Consider the following 13,159-nt stretch of genomic DNA (forward strand, 5'->3'; position numbering starts at 1 on the left):
GATAGCTAAACAAGCTTGGTATTTGCAGCTCAGCAGCAACAGCAGTTCTTCCACCTTTTCGTCCTCGTCTCAGCAGCAGTCTTCGGTGGACTACGAGGCGGAGGACGAAAACGAGGACAAACAGCGCAGGCCGTTGCATAAAAACGAGAATGACAGTTTGCTGCACGTACAGAATTTTCTAAAGTGCTTTGGACCCAACGCGTATTCATCGGCGAAAGCGCCGATTCCAGCAACCGCAACAAAGCCTTTGTCCATTGTCAAACCGCCGGGTGGAGCAGAGCTGCGTGCCTGGCGCCACAATTATCGGCCCGCCAACAACACAACAGTTCAAGCATCAACCACAATAGCAACATCACTGACCCCATCGACCACTTTAGCGGAAAACGCAGCCACAAATGCAGCAATGTTTCCGGTTCAGTCCATTGCAAACCACAAACCAACCAAGTTTCAAATAAACACGAAGTTTTTGCGCAAGCCACGCAACAAGCTACTGAAAATGCTGCCGACAGCAACGGCAACAGCTGGCCAGCAAGAGGAGCAACTGCAGCACCAACAGCAGCAGGAGCAGCAGCAGCTGTTTAACGATGATTCCAACGCCAAATTCAAAGACTTTTCAATCGACTCGTTAATGAATAAGTAAATATTTAAAATTAACGGATACCTACAGTTAAGCCTTATTATTTGTAGCATAATTCAACAAATACAAGCAGAGCCCAAGCCGCGTTCCTAATTTCCTAACAACAAAACCACCACAAATTTTGTTTAGCCAATCGAGTACCCATAACATGAACATAGCAACAACGTATTCTAACTATAATTAGGTTGTTTATTTATTACATGCATATTGTACAACTAAAGGCGCAATTCATAACTAGCATAAGTATGTAAATATCTACTTAAATACGAGATAATAAACCACAACAACACATGTGCTAGAATTTAAGATATGCGGAGTGCCTATTGATTGGGTTCGGTGGATTCTGGATGGGCAGTCAGTTCTTTTCCGGGGGCAGTGAGGTTTCCAAGGCAGCGCGCACGCGCACCAGCATCTCCTTTCGAATGACTTCGGGAACCAAAGCGCGAGCCTGCCTCGATTGATATGGGTTAAACAAATCAAAACCAACAGGAGGTGCCTGTAACCTACATGTGGGACTATTTCAGCAGCCAGTTCGTCGTGGGTTAAGTTGGCCACGCCGCGCTCCTTGATCGTCTGGCGTATCAGCTCCTCGATATCCTTCCGCCAACCGCACTCAGAAAGTCGCTTCTGCAGCAGGTCCTTTAAACTTTTTGGGGTAACCAATCATTCAGGTTATATTTAGGTTAAAAAATCAAAAGAAGTACTTACGCCACGCTATCGCTGCTGTTCAACTTGACATCATCCAAGGGATCGGAATCCGTTCCCGTTTCCTTGCTATTCGACATGGTAAAATTTTTGCTTGTTTTCTGTTTGCTAACAAAATTTTAAGCGCCAGACGTTGGAATTTGTTTACAAACTCAGTGTTTGGATGATGAACCGAATCTAGGGAACCTTAACAAGTGGAACTGGTTTCGAAATGAACGAGCGGACGTGGTCTCAATTTCAACGATCACGACATACAATGGTGCTGTTAATTAATTAATTAAGACGATATCAGTAACACATTTCTTTATCCATTTTAATATATCTGCTTAGTCCAATAAATCCTTAATAATTTTAAGAGAATCTAATCATTGGTATTTAAAAAATCTCGTGACCAAAGTTATAGTGACTGCGAACTATTCGTGCCAAGCACCGTAACTAAAGTTTAGTCCATCGCTAGATATTTATATTTTTGTTTTGATTCGAAAATAATTCAGCAATGGATTTGCTGAGAGATTTCGAAATAAAGCATGAACTTAACTTCAATGACATGGAACTAGAGCAGGTGGGTGGATATTAAGGCCAACCGAGGGATTAGAGCTAATCGTGTCTTCGTGGAAATAACTTTTAACTTTCTTGTCGTGTTATTGATTTTAAATACGCATCCTTGCAGTACACCGCTATTTCCCGTTCGCGGTGCGCCACTCCGGACCTGACGACCCAAGCCACATATGCCCACATCGCGGATCTCAAGCGAAGACTTTCCAGCGGACAGTACACTCTACGGGATAAGCGCGGTCGAAGCAAGGTGTGGCAGCTGTTTGCCGTGATTGTGGACGAGAACGGGGAGGACATCGAGAATTTTGTGGCCTGCCGCAACTGCTACAATGTCCACAAGTTCCAGATGAGCACCTCCAACCTAATGAAACACAAGTGCGCCCTGAAACTAGACGCCCAGTCCCGCAACTCTGAGGCAAAGATCGCCCCAGATGTTCCCCTGGATGAGGAGACCCAAAAGAAGGTACTGGGTGCTGTCACCGCCTGGTGCGTGTGCAACTGCCGACCGCCGAACATAGTTGAGGACTCCGAGTTCATGAATCTGGTGCGCATCCTGCTGAACATAGGAGCTACTTACGGCGAAAATGTGAAGGTCGGGGAACTCCTTCCACAATCAGCAGCTGTGGCCCGCAACATATCCGAACTTTACGAAAGACATCAAAGGAGCTTGTTGGAGGAGCTCACGGGCACTCGAACCGCCGGCTACAGTCTGGCCATGTTCGTATATACCGATAAATTTCTGGAACGCCACGGTGTGCTCACCATGCACTATATTCAAGAATCCACTGTGATCAACCGCTTGCTGAGCGTTTCCGCCATCGGCAGAGATACCCCTGATGGAGGTAAGACTTAATAGGGTTTATAAGTTCTATAGGCTTATTAGCGCTTCAGCAGGAAATTCCTTTTAAGCTGATCGTTATTTTGTCCTTCTAAAAATCCTAAAAATGTAATTTAAAGTAATGCGGTTTAAGGAATTTAACCAATTATAATATGTATTTCTTAATGAAACTTCGGTGATATTAAAAGTTCAATAATTTATTTAAGACATGTAAAACTTATAAAATCATTGTTCGTTTTATAAAGATTTTTTTCAACTAAATTTATTTTTCATTTGTAGATCAAAAAATGCGTGAAAAAATAAGAGAAACTCTTCAAAAGTTTAATTGCAACCTTAACGAGGATTCTCCAGTGATGGTTACAGAACACGATGGAAATATCCAAAGTAATTTTGGGGATCAACCACACATCCTGTGCATCAACACACAGCTTAACCAAGCAATTGACAAGGTCTTTCGTGAGGCTCCACAACTACAGTTCCTATACCAAAAATGCGACGAGTATTTGGAAGGTTGCCTTAAATCAGGGTCGACATGTTACACGCCTTTAGACAAAATAATCGGCGCTTTTCGAAATGTACAGCAACATTGGGGATCGGTATCCATAGCCCTTTCAAATCAGGACAGTGAAGTTATAACATTAACTAATATAATGGCCCTGATTCGTACTCTGACCCACTTTGAGAACTCGTTGAAGGAGCTGAAAGCAACAAGAGAGCCGACACTACACATGGTGATCCCACACTTACATAGACTTCGAAAAATATGTGCCGATGTAGGTACAGAAGACGTAGCGATCGAGTCGTGCCTGAAGGTAGCTATGAAGCCCCACTTGGAGTCTATTGCCGAGTCTTCTATTACTAAGTACCACAAAATATCTCTGCTGCTCTTTCCGCCTACCAACCGGCTTCTTCTCTTCGAAGACTCTGAAAAGCAGGATATTTTAGATGAGTGCAAGGCAATGATGGAGTCGTTTTATGTGGAGTCCGAAAGCCTGACAAAAAGAATCAAGCCGGACAGTGAGTACAGCGGGATATTCAGCGATTTTATCACTCCCCGTTCGAATGACACCAAAACCGACATGATATCCCACGAAATCAACGGCTATCTTAGTATGCAGGTGGTGCTGAAGCCCGATTTCAATGTACTCCATTGGTGGAAGGAAAATGAGTGTCTCTTCCCACTACTTTACAAAGTCAGCTGCAAAATATTTTCAACTCCAGCCAGTATTGCATTCGCACAAAATATGATGATTCAAGCCAGGAGACTGTTCTGCGATCCATCAAGCTCGAATGGCCTAGTCGTAGACGAAATAATGTTTTTGAACAATAATCTTTAAGCTGTTTGATATGTTTTAAGTTTAGTGTTATTATGATTATCTCTTATTATTATTTTGTTTTAACTTAAGTTTTAATATAATTACTAAATTTAGTACTTGGCTGTACAGTATAAAAGACAAATACTACTGTGGTCAAAAAGTAAGGTGAATTTGTTTGTAAAGTGAAAATTCTTTATTTATTCTCCTGAATCAATTTCATCACCTTCAAAGTAATCCCCTCCCGATAAAATACACGTCGAATTAATCTTACTTTTTGCCCACAGTAGTACATATTGATACTACCCTGTAAAAATTAAAATTTTACCAAAGGCGAAATTATTAAAAAAAAAAAAAATTACTTACAATGTAACTTTCAAGTTCATTTAGCTGATTAAAGGATTTTATGCTTCTTTTCTAAAAAATTTCGAAAAAGGTCACTTAATTCCCCTTTTAACGGAAATATACATATTTGCTAATAACCGGTTGGCAGCCCTTACATTTCTGTAAAATAGAATGTGTTATATACATCTACATCTAACTCACAAATCTACATTTGTGTAGAATAAAATACTCCATATGTACATACGTGTAATTTTTAACACCTTTATTTTCTTTTATTTGCTCGCAAAACTAAACGAAAAAACAAAGTCGTATGACTTTTATGTATGATTTTTAGTGATTGTCTCTCTAAAATATCAATTCTGGAAAAGCAATTAAAAATAAATCAAACTATAGAAATATATGCAAGATCTAATGATGACTAAACTAATGGATAATAGATATTAAAGTCTCTATTTTATATGAAATCAATACTAAGCTTTCCTATAAGTAAATATAAATAAATATACATATATACATACATACATATTTTCATATAATTTGCGGCAATTTTTCTGACAGTATTTCAGCTATTTTCGGAGTTTTCTTTATTGATCAAACATTTCTATAACAAAAACAATGAAATCATGTTGTTCACTCATGAATCAGAGCTTCGTTGTTGGATTGAAGGCTTGATGGCCATTAGACCACCCACTCAATCCTCCCACATCGCCTGAAAATAGTCTCATTGAGCCGGTTTCGAAGTGTCGTCATTATTCAATCGCGTAGGCTTCATGCCTCCATGCACAAATATAGTCACATCGCCACACCAATCTGTTTGTAGCTGGCTCTGATTTTGTGAAGCCAACTGTTTTTATTTGTTTCCTATTAAGCTGAATTTCTTTTAGAAACAGTTTAAAATTTGGGTTAGTTGTGGGAAAAATAGTGAACTTTGCATTTAGCCTAGTTCGAGGGCAAAATACGCTTCGTTTTTCTGACAATTGCTTATAATGACATCAGACATAACCTCAATAAAGGGCGCCGGTCTCTGCACGCATTGCTCTATACATTATTGTGTATGTATGTATGTATTTTTGTGCTGTTTTAGCCATTGCAGTAAATATTTTTAGGCCTCCTGCGCTGCATTTCCTGCCCGTTCGTTTGGGTATTTCTGGAAACTCGATAGCAGCTGCGGCAGCTGACTTTTCGGTCTGTTTCTCGAAAATACTGCATTGGGCGCAGGCAAAGAAGGCGGCTTACTTATAAAACACAACAACAAGCCGGTTTACCTAGGCTTAAATTTCGTTTTGGCAAAACAACCCCCATAAAAGGCCGGAACAATGTATATATGTACATACGCATGTCAATCTACATATGAACATACATCTACAAAAATGGCCATTTCATTAGAGCTGTAAAAAGATTTTCAAGCCCCTGGGACACTTCCTAGGCTAGGAATCCTAGCACAATAAATAATATCTCCTAATCTCATTGTACAAAAACTTACATTGCATACCAAGATTTCAGCATCATAAAACATCATTAATTTGGATTAATTAATTATTTAATATTTTTGACACAAATTTAACTTTTCGTGAAAATAAAATATTATCAAGGCATAAAGCCATTTAAATGTTTTTTAGAATACATATGTATGTATTAAGACTGTCACTTAAAATTTACCAACTATTATATTACCCATCGCTGTAAACAAGTATATACCCACATACATACGCAATGGCGTGTTTGTCGGCAGTTAAGAAATGAAGTCATCATTTTGCCGAGTTGGCGGGGTTGTATGTACATACATATATAGCAGTGATTATGCTGCGGCCCCAAATGGAATGACTCATCGCCCCAGAGAATCGATACCAGAGAAGTGGAAAGCCAAGTGCATCATACCACACAGGATGGTACAGTCTGCACTTGCCGCAAAGAGCGGAAAAGCGCAGCAGTGGCCCGAATCGGGGGAAAATAGAAAGCGCTAATTATAGACAAGAGAGCGGCTGCTCTGCTTTCCCGCAGTCGAAACTTCGTTCAATGACCCCCTTCTTTTTTCACGCTGGAATGGCCGATCGCTGTGAAAGGAAAAATGAAAAACAAGTTGCGGTTTTCTATTTGCTGTCAACACTGTTTTGCCGATTTTATTCTTGTACACAACTTATCGCCGAGTTAGCTGGGCTTTTCTGCTATACGTGTCTTTATGGATAAAATACTATCTGGTTTGTAAATCTTTCCTGTTTCGTTTTTTGCTTTACAGTGCTGCAGTGAATTTTTTTGTTGCGTTTGGAAGCGTAGACACTGATTTCGACGGTTGCCCGCCCACCAATGACGCTCCCCGCGAGCGTTGGAGTGGCGCTACGCTTAGTACTCCTCAGCACCCTCTCCCTCACCGTCGCCAGAGTCCATGCCGACCTCCTCGTAGTCCTTCTCCAGGGCGGCCAAATCCTCACGGGCCTCGGAGAACTCGCCTTCCTCCATACCCTCACCGACGTACCAGTGGACGAAGGCACGCTTGGCGTACATCAGATCGAACTTGTGATCCAGACGGGCCCAGGCCTCGGCGATGGCCGTGGTGTTGGACAACATGCACACGGCACGCTGCACCTTGGCCAAATCTCCGCCAGGCACCACGGTGGGTGGCTGGTAGTTGATGCCGACCTTGAAGCCAGTAGGGCACCAGTCCACGAACTGGATGGTGCGCTTGGTCTTGATGGTTGCGATGGCGGCGTTCACGTCCTTGGGCACCACATCACCACGGTACAACATGCAGCAGGCCATGTACTTGCCGTGACGGGGGTCGCACTTCACCATCTGGTTGGCCGGCTCGAAGCAGGCGTTGGTGATCTCGGCCACCGACAGCTGCTCGTGGTAGGCCTTCTCGGCGGAGATGACCGGGGCGTAGGTAACCAGCGGGAAGTGGATACGTGGGTAGGGCACCAAGTTGGTCTGGAACTCAGTCAGATCCACGTTCAGGGCACCATCGAACCGCAGGGAGGCGGTGATCGAAGACACGATCTGGCCGATCAGACGGTTCAGGTTGGTGTACGTGGGGCGCTCAATGTCCAAGTTGCGGCGGCAGATGTCGTAGATAGCCTCGTTGTCGACCATGAAGGCGCAGTCCGAGTGCTCCAGGGTGGTGTGCGTGGTCAGGATCGAGTTGTAGGGCTCAACCACGGCAGTGGACACCTGGGGAGCGGGGTAGATGGCGAACTCCAGCTTGGACTTCTTGCCGTAGTCCACGGAAAGACGCTCCATCAGCAGCGAGGTGAAGCCGGATCCGGTGCCTCCGCCGAAGGAGTGGAAGATCAGGAAGCCCTGCAGACCGGTGCACTGGTCAGCCAGCTTGCGGATCCTGTCCAGAACCAGGTCGACGATTTCCTTGCCGATGGTGTAGTGGCCACGGGCGTAGTTGTTGGCGGCGTCCTCCTTGCCGGTGATCAGCTGCTCTGGGTGGAACAGCTGGCGGTAGGTTCCGGTACGGACCTCATCCACCACAGTGGGCTCCAGATCGACGAACACGGCACGGGGCACGTGCTTGCCGGCTCCGGTCTCGCTGAAGAAGGTGTTGAACGAGTCATCACCTCCGCCCACGGTCTTGTCGGAGGGCATCTGGCCATCGGGCTGGATGCCGTGCTCCAGGCAGTACAGCTCCCAGCAGGCGTTTCCAATCTGGACACCAGCCTGGCCGACATGGATAGAGATACATTCACGCTGTGGATGGATGGGTAAAGGACATGGTCAGTTATTTTTATTACACGCCCTAAGAAAATCGATTGCCGCAGTGCCGCGCCCAACTTGAGCTGGCCCTGTCTGCGTGCGAGCGAGATGGCTATATGGTATACAGATTTTTTTTCTGCTGTACATTTGCCGACGCCGGAATTTTTCTGTCGCCATTTTCTCTTATATTGATAGTGCGTCAGAAACTAAAAACCGGTAATGAAAAAAGTAATTACTATTTCAGACTTTTTTAATTAAATTAACCTATGCAATTCTGTGGGAATGCTTTCTCGCTTGATAATTTATCCGGCCTAATACAAATTTTCTCCACGCCGTTTTCTCTTCGCAAAAACATGACGTCATCAATTTTAGAGAATTAAAACCGGCCGCCATTGCTCAAGAAACAAATGCACGCTTTTGCTTATTATCTGGCCTGCACCACTTTCAACGCGAATTTTCACTGGGTTTTGTGTTCTACTCACCATATTGAGTGTTTAGTGGGGTTTTTCACACGCGACAAGAAAATTCACAGAAATGTGTAGATATTTCGAGGTCTGACTCGGAGAGCGTATACGTTCGAACTGCCGGCTATGAGGCTTGACAAACGTAAAACGAATAATGAAAACTCGAGTCGGGCTGCTTTATATAGGGTTTGGCTTGACGGAACCATGGTGGAATAAGTGTAAGGTGGTCTCGCCAGATCCGTCAGTCCCATAAGTGCGAGTGAAACCGGAATAGAGTGTGTTGTTAACCCTTATGCGGTACATGGGGGTTCAAAATGGCCTAAGTCAATCACCCCACCACTGATTGTTGTTTTTGAATGTTCGTCAAACTTATCCGCTAGAGGCGCTTTTTTTTTAATCTGGTTAACATAATCTTGAAACAACGTTTTCCCAAACGGGTAAGCAGAGGACAGCTTCATTCTAAACGGTTAAACCGCAAATTTCAGAAAACCACTAAAATGATAAAAGGTTCAGCTGGTCGGAACTAGAGGGAAATAACCTTCGATTGTAATACATTTGACTCGATCGATGTCTGGTCGACGATGTAAACTATCCGACGCACCTTCGCAATCTAGCAATTTATCCTCATCAACACCCGCCGTCATGCGACTTTAGCGAGTACACAAACCAATGTTAGCTGCGACAGGCTATAGCGTTTTAAGAGCCGGAATTTTTAAGTTTGAAAGTTATATTGAGTTTGTAGCATAAATATTACTTGTTTGTGTGTGTATATGGTCAAATACCTATATAATAATTAATAACAAAGTATATAACAACCTCGCTTAAATGTAGTGAGCTTAGCTGACCAAGTTATAAACTCTGGACAAATAATAAAGCGATACGTAGTAAATTAACCTACACAGTTTTGTATATTTTTCCAAGAAGGAACGCCCTTTATAGAAAAGGGTAATGGGTAAAGTTGCGCTAAAGCACAACATTTAAATTATTTATGTGTTAAAATAACAATTATCACTGCCGCGAGACTACCCGTTTTAGAACATTGCCATGTTTTTCTAGCGAAAAACTTTACCGTTGAGAATGTGTTGTGGATGAAGAGTGCTGCAATTGTGTGAAAATTTAAAAACAAAAGAAATTAAACATTTTTACCATGTCAGGCACTGCCAATTTTAGTACTGAACGCTGTAAAGGTTGCGAAATGACTCAGAGTGATTTTATAGTACTGAGTGAATACCCAGAAAAGCTATGGCTAGTTGCTTTTTTGCTATTTTTACAAATAAATAATTAGAAATCAAGCTTTCCGCCACTTTTTTATTAATGTTTAGGCCCCAAGGTATCCTTTAAAAAAAAAATTAAATTCCTAGACCATATTTAGCAAAAGCCGCTAAAGCGCAACTTACCTAGAAAAGTTCATATTATCGTTCAGTTCATGCGAATAGTGCCGTTTTTTTGGTTTATAAGAATTTTTTGTATCGTAATTCTTTGAATAAATTTTAGAAAATTTTTTTTTAAGAACTATGTATGTACCTTAGGGCCCAAAAATTAATATAAGTGCCGAAAAGCGTGATTTCTAATTATTTATTTGTAAAAAATAGTAATTAACATCTCCGCGAGACCAAGGGTGTTATGCGAAACACTTTACCGGGAAGAAAGTATTGTGGACGAAGAGTGATGCAAATGTGTAAAGGTAAAAAGCTAAAAAAGTAAATAAACTATTTCAGACACTAAAAATTTAACTACTGAATAGTGTACAGGTTGCGAAATGACTAAGTGATTTTAAAGTATTGAGTGAAGATCCAGAAAAGATACGGCCATTTGCTTTTTGCTTTTTTACAAATAAATACATAAGTAGAAATCACGCTTTTTGACACTTTTTTTATTAATGTGTAAAAAAGAAAATTTTTCCTAGCCCGTGTTTAGAAAAAACCCCTAGAGCGCATTTTTACCTAAATTTTAAATATGTACGTCTGTTGGCAACTGTTTGATCTGAATTGATTTCATAAAAAACTGTTAAATATTTTAAGAAAAACCTGAAGGCGGGCTTGGATTTTATGTATTATTTTATAATTGTTTTCCGATTTTGCTTGAAACATTGTGGGCTGTTTTTTATTTTATGGATAATTTTTTTCATTAGGAAAATGATTAAAATCAATACAATGAAAAAAAAAAAAAAAAATTTAAAATTAAGGCATGAAAAATTAAATAATTTTAGAATGGTAAAAGTTATTTAAGCGTACATATGTATATGTATATGTATTCGGTGACAAGATATTTTGTGCCAACCCTTCAATGGTCACACGAATCGCCGGTCGTAATACGTGTTTTCACGCTGTTTTTAACGCTAGCGAACAACTTTCCGTTAGTCATAGAAAGCGTGAGAATCAACAACAGTTGACATTATGCGGATTGAACCAGAGGACTCTTTTTGGCCGGAAAAGGCGGCGTTTAGCGATGCAGAAAGGCAGTACTACGAAACGCTACATCGGAGTAGGAGAAGTGTAAGTGAAAGCTTTCCACAGAAGGCCGCAGACGGATTACCAGAAACCGTCAATATGGCGGGAACCTTTTTCTTGGAGTTTTAAGGCCTTGGACTTTAGTTACGTTAAGCGGAGATCCGGTTACAGACATGCATATCGTATATAAATCGCTGCGTGCTTGTGCCGACTTTAGGCACCAAACCACACAAACAGCCGGCAAGCTTTGATTTAGGTGGCTACCCTACAACAATCAGCTGTTCTGATAATTCGCCCACATTCGTTTGTAACAACATTTGTGTATTAGCATCCAAACAAAGGCAGTCGATCAGTAAAGAATCCACGTTATCATTTTAGTTGTCTGACCCGGCACCCGCACATATCGTTACCGCCCCCACACCCATCACTGCCGTCCCCATCACTGCCGCCCCCTTCACTACCGCCCCCGCAAAAAAAGCCAAGAAGATCAAGGCAATGGCAGAGAAGGAGACGCCAAACAAAGTGCTCTACGTGAGTATAGTGCAGATTGCAGATTGCAACTTCCGGTCTAAGGCCAGTCGATCTTGCAGATGAATCCCCTGACCATGGAGGCCAACTTCTTTCTCGAGACCCTGAACTCGGTTAACCAGAAAAACAGTCAGCCGCAGCTGGATCCGTATCTGGCCAAGATGTTGGAGCGCATTATGATAGGCATCGAAAAGTATATGGACAGGAACCCCGCCTACATATTGCCCCAGGAAGCGGGTGCCGAGGGAGAGGGCGTGGCCTTTGTGCCGCCCAAGGAGTTGCAGACAATCAAGCGCACATTCAACTGCACATCCTGCAGCAACAGAATCGTGGGCAACACCATCGTCAAGGCAGTTGCCCACCTGTCGGAGCAGCATCCCAACCCCAATCCCAACAACCAGCCAGTGCCGACGCAGACCTTTGCGTCCAAGCAGGAGAAGAAGCGCGCCCAGGTGAAGGCGCGTGAGAAGATGGTTGTGCAGTTGCCCAAGAGTAGGTCGCCTCTTTGTATGCACTTCAACTAAGTATTTCAAATACTTATTAGCCATTTGTTATTTGGCTCCCACTTCCCAATTGTACAAATTTCAGAGGCTAAAGCCATGATTGTTGGCGAGATCACGAATGTGTTTAAGGATAAATATCCTATCGCGGACAAGTGAAACCGGAATAGAGTGTGTTGTTAACCCTTATGCGGTACATGGGGGTTCAAAATGGCCTAAGTCAATCACCCCACCACTGATTGTTGTTTTTGAATGTTCGTCAAACTTATCCGCTAGAGGCGCTTTTTTTTAATCTGGTTAACATAATCTTGAAACAACGTTTTCCCAAACGGGTAAGCAGAGGACAGCTTCATTCTAAACGGTTAAACCGCAAATTTCAGAAAACCACTAAAATGATAAAAGGTTCAGCTGGTCGGAACTAGAGGGAAATAACCTTCGATTGTAATACATTTGACTCGATCGATGTCTGGTCGACGATGTAAACTATCCGACGCACCTTCGCAATCTAGCAATTTATCCTCATCAACACCCGCCGTCATGCGACTTTAGCGAGTACACAAACCAATGTTAGCTGCGACAGGCTATAGCGTTTTAAGAGCCGGAATTTTTAAGTTTGAAAGTTATATTGAGTTTGTAGCATAAATATTACTTGTTTGTGTGTGTATATGGTCAAATACCTATATAATAATTAATAACAAAGTATATAACAACCTCGCTTAAATGTAGTGAGCTTAGCTGACCAAGTTATAAACTCTGGACAAATAATAAAGCGATACGTAGTAAATTAACCTACACAGTTTTGTATATTTTTCCAAGAAGGAACGCCCTTTATAGAAAAGGGTAATGGGTAAAGTTGCGCTAAAGCACAACATTTAAATTATTTATGTGTTAAAATAACAATTATCACTGCCGCGAGACTACCCGTTTTAGAACATTGCCATGTTTTTCTAGCGAAAAACTTTACCGTTGAGAATGTGTTGTGGATGAAGAGTGCTGCAATTGTGTGAAAATTTAAAAACAAAAGAAATTAAACATTTTTACCATGTCAGGCACTGCCAATTTTAGTACTGAACGCTGTAAAGGTTGCGAAATGACTCAGAGTGATTTTATAGTACTGAGTGAATACCC

At 42.1% G+C, this 13,159-nt stretch overlaps 4 protein-coding genes across 14 annotated transcripts in view; 2 read left to right on the forward strand and 2 right to left on the reverse strand.

Annotated features, from left to right (window-relative positions):
* LOC108098325 (protein AF-10) overlaps positions 1-943 on the forward strand; it is a 31,928-nt gene extending 30,985 nt beyond the window's left edge. For all 11 annotated transcript variants that reach the window (XM_017201153.2, XM_017201163.2, XM_017201171.2 and 8 more), the window contains one exon: positions 29-943. The gene's annotated coding sequence lies outside the window, so the exon portion shown is untranslated. The remainder of the gene's footprint in view (positions 1-28) is intronic.
* LOC108098439 (enhancer of yellow 2b transcription factor) lies at positions 806-1,518 on the reverse strand. Its single transcript, XM_017201336.2, has 3 exons — positions 1,346-1,518; positions 1,145-1,283; positions 806-1,085 (listed from the first exon to the last, which is right to left on the reverse strand). The coding sequence occupies exons 1-3, from the start codon at positions 1,420-1,422 to the stop codon at positions 993-995; spliced, it is 309 nt and encodes a 102-aa protein (XP_017056825.1). The 5' UTR covers positions 1,423-1,518; the 3' UTR covers positions 806-992.
* A 4,961-nt stretch (positions 1,519-6,479) lies between these two features.
* On the reverse strand, positions 6,480-8,715 carry LOC108098591 (tubulin alpha-1 chain). The gene is made up of 2 exons (XM_017201644.2): positions 8,572-8,715; positions 6,480-8,083 (listed from the first exon to the last, which is right to left on the reverse strand). Exons 1-2 carry the CDS (start codon positions 8,572-8,574, stop codon positions 6,734-6,736), a joined length of 1,353 nt encoding a protein of 450 aa, XP_017057133.1. The 5' UTR covers positions 8,575-8,715; the 3' UTR covers positions 6,480-6,733.
* Positions 8,716-10,852: 2,137 nt separating this feature from the next.
* On the forward strand, positions 10,853-12,819 carry LOC108098281 (terminal uridylyltransferase Tailor-like). The gene is made up of 4 exons (XM_043209213.1): positions 10,853-11,048; positions 11,382-11,534; positions 11,594-12,023; positions 12,120-12,819. The coding sequence occupies exons 1-4, from the start codon at positions 10,950-10,952 to the stop codon at positions 12,188-12,190; spliced, it is 753 nt and encodes a 250-aa protein (XP_043065148.1). The 5' UTR covers positions 10,853-10,949; the 3' UTR covers positions 12,191-12,819.
* Positions 12,820-13,159: the final 340 nt, after the last annotated feature.

The sequence above is a fragment of the Drosophila ficusphila genome, unplaced genomic scaffold, assembly GCF_018152265.1.
Source record: "Drosophila ficusphila isolate 14025-0441.05 unplaced genomic scaffold, ASM1815226v1 contig_791, whole genome shotgun sequence".
NCBI lineage: Eukaryota > Metazoa > Arthropoda > Insecta > Diptera > Drosophilidae > Drosophila > Drosophila ficusphila.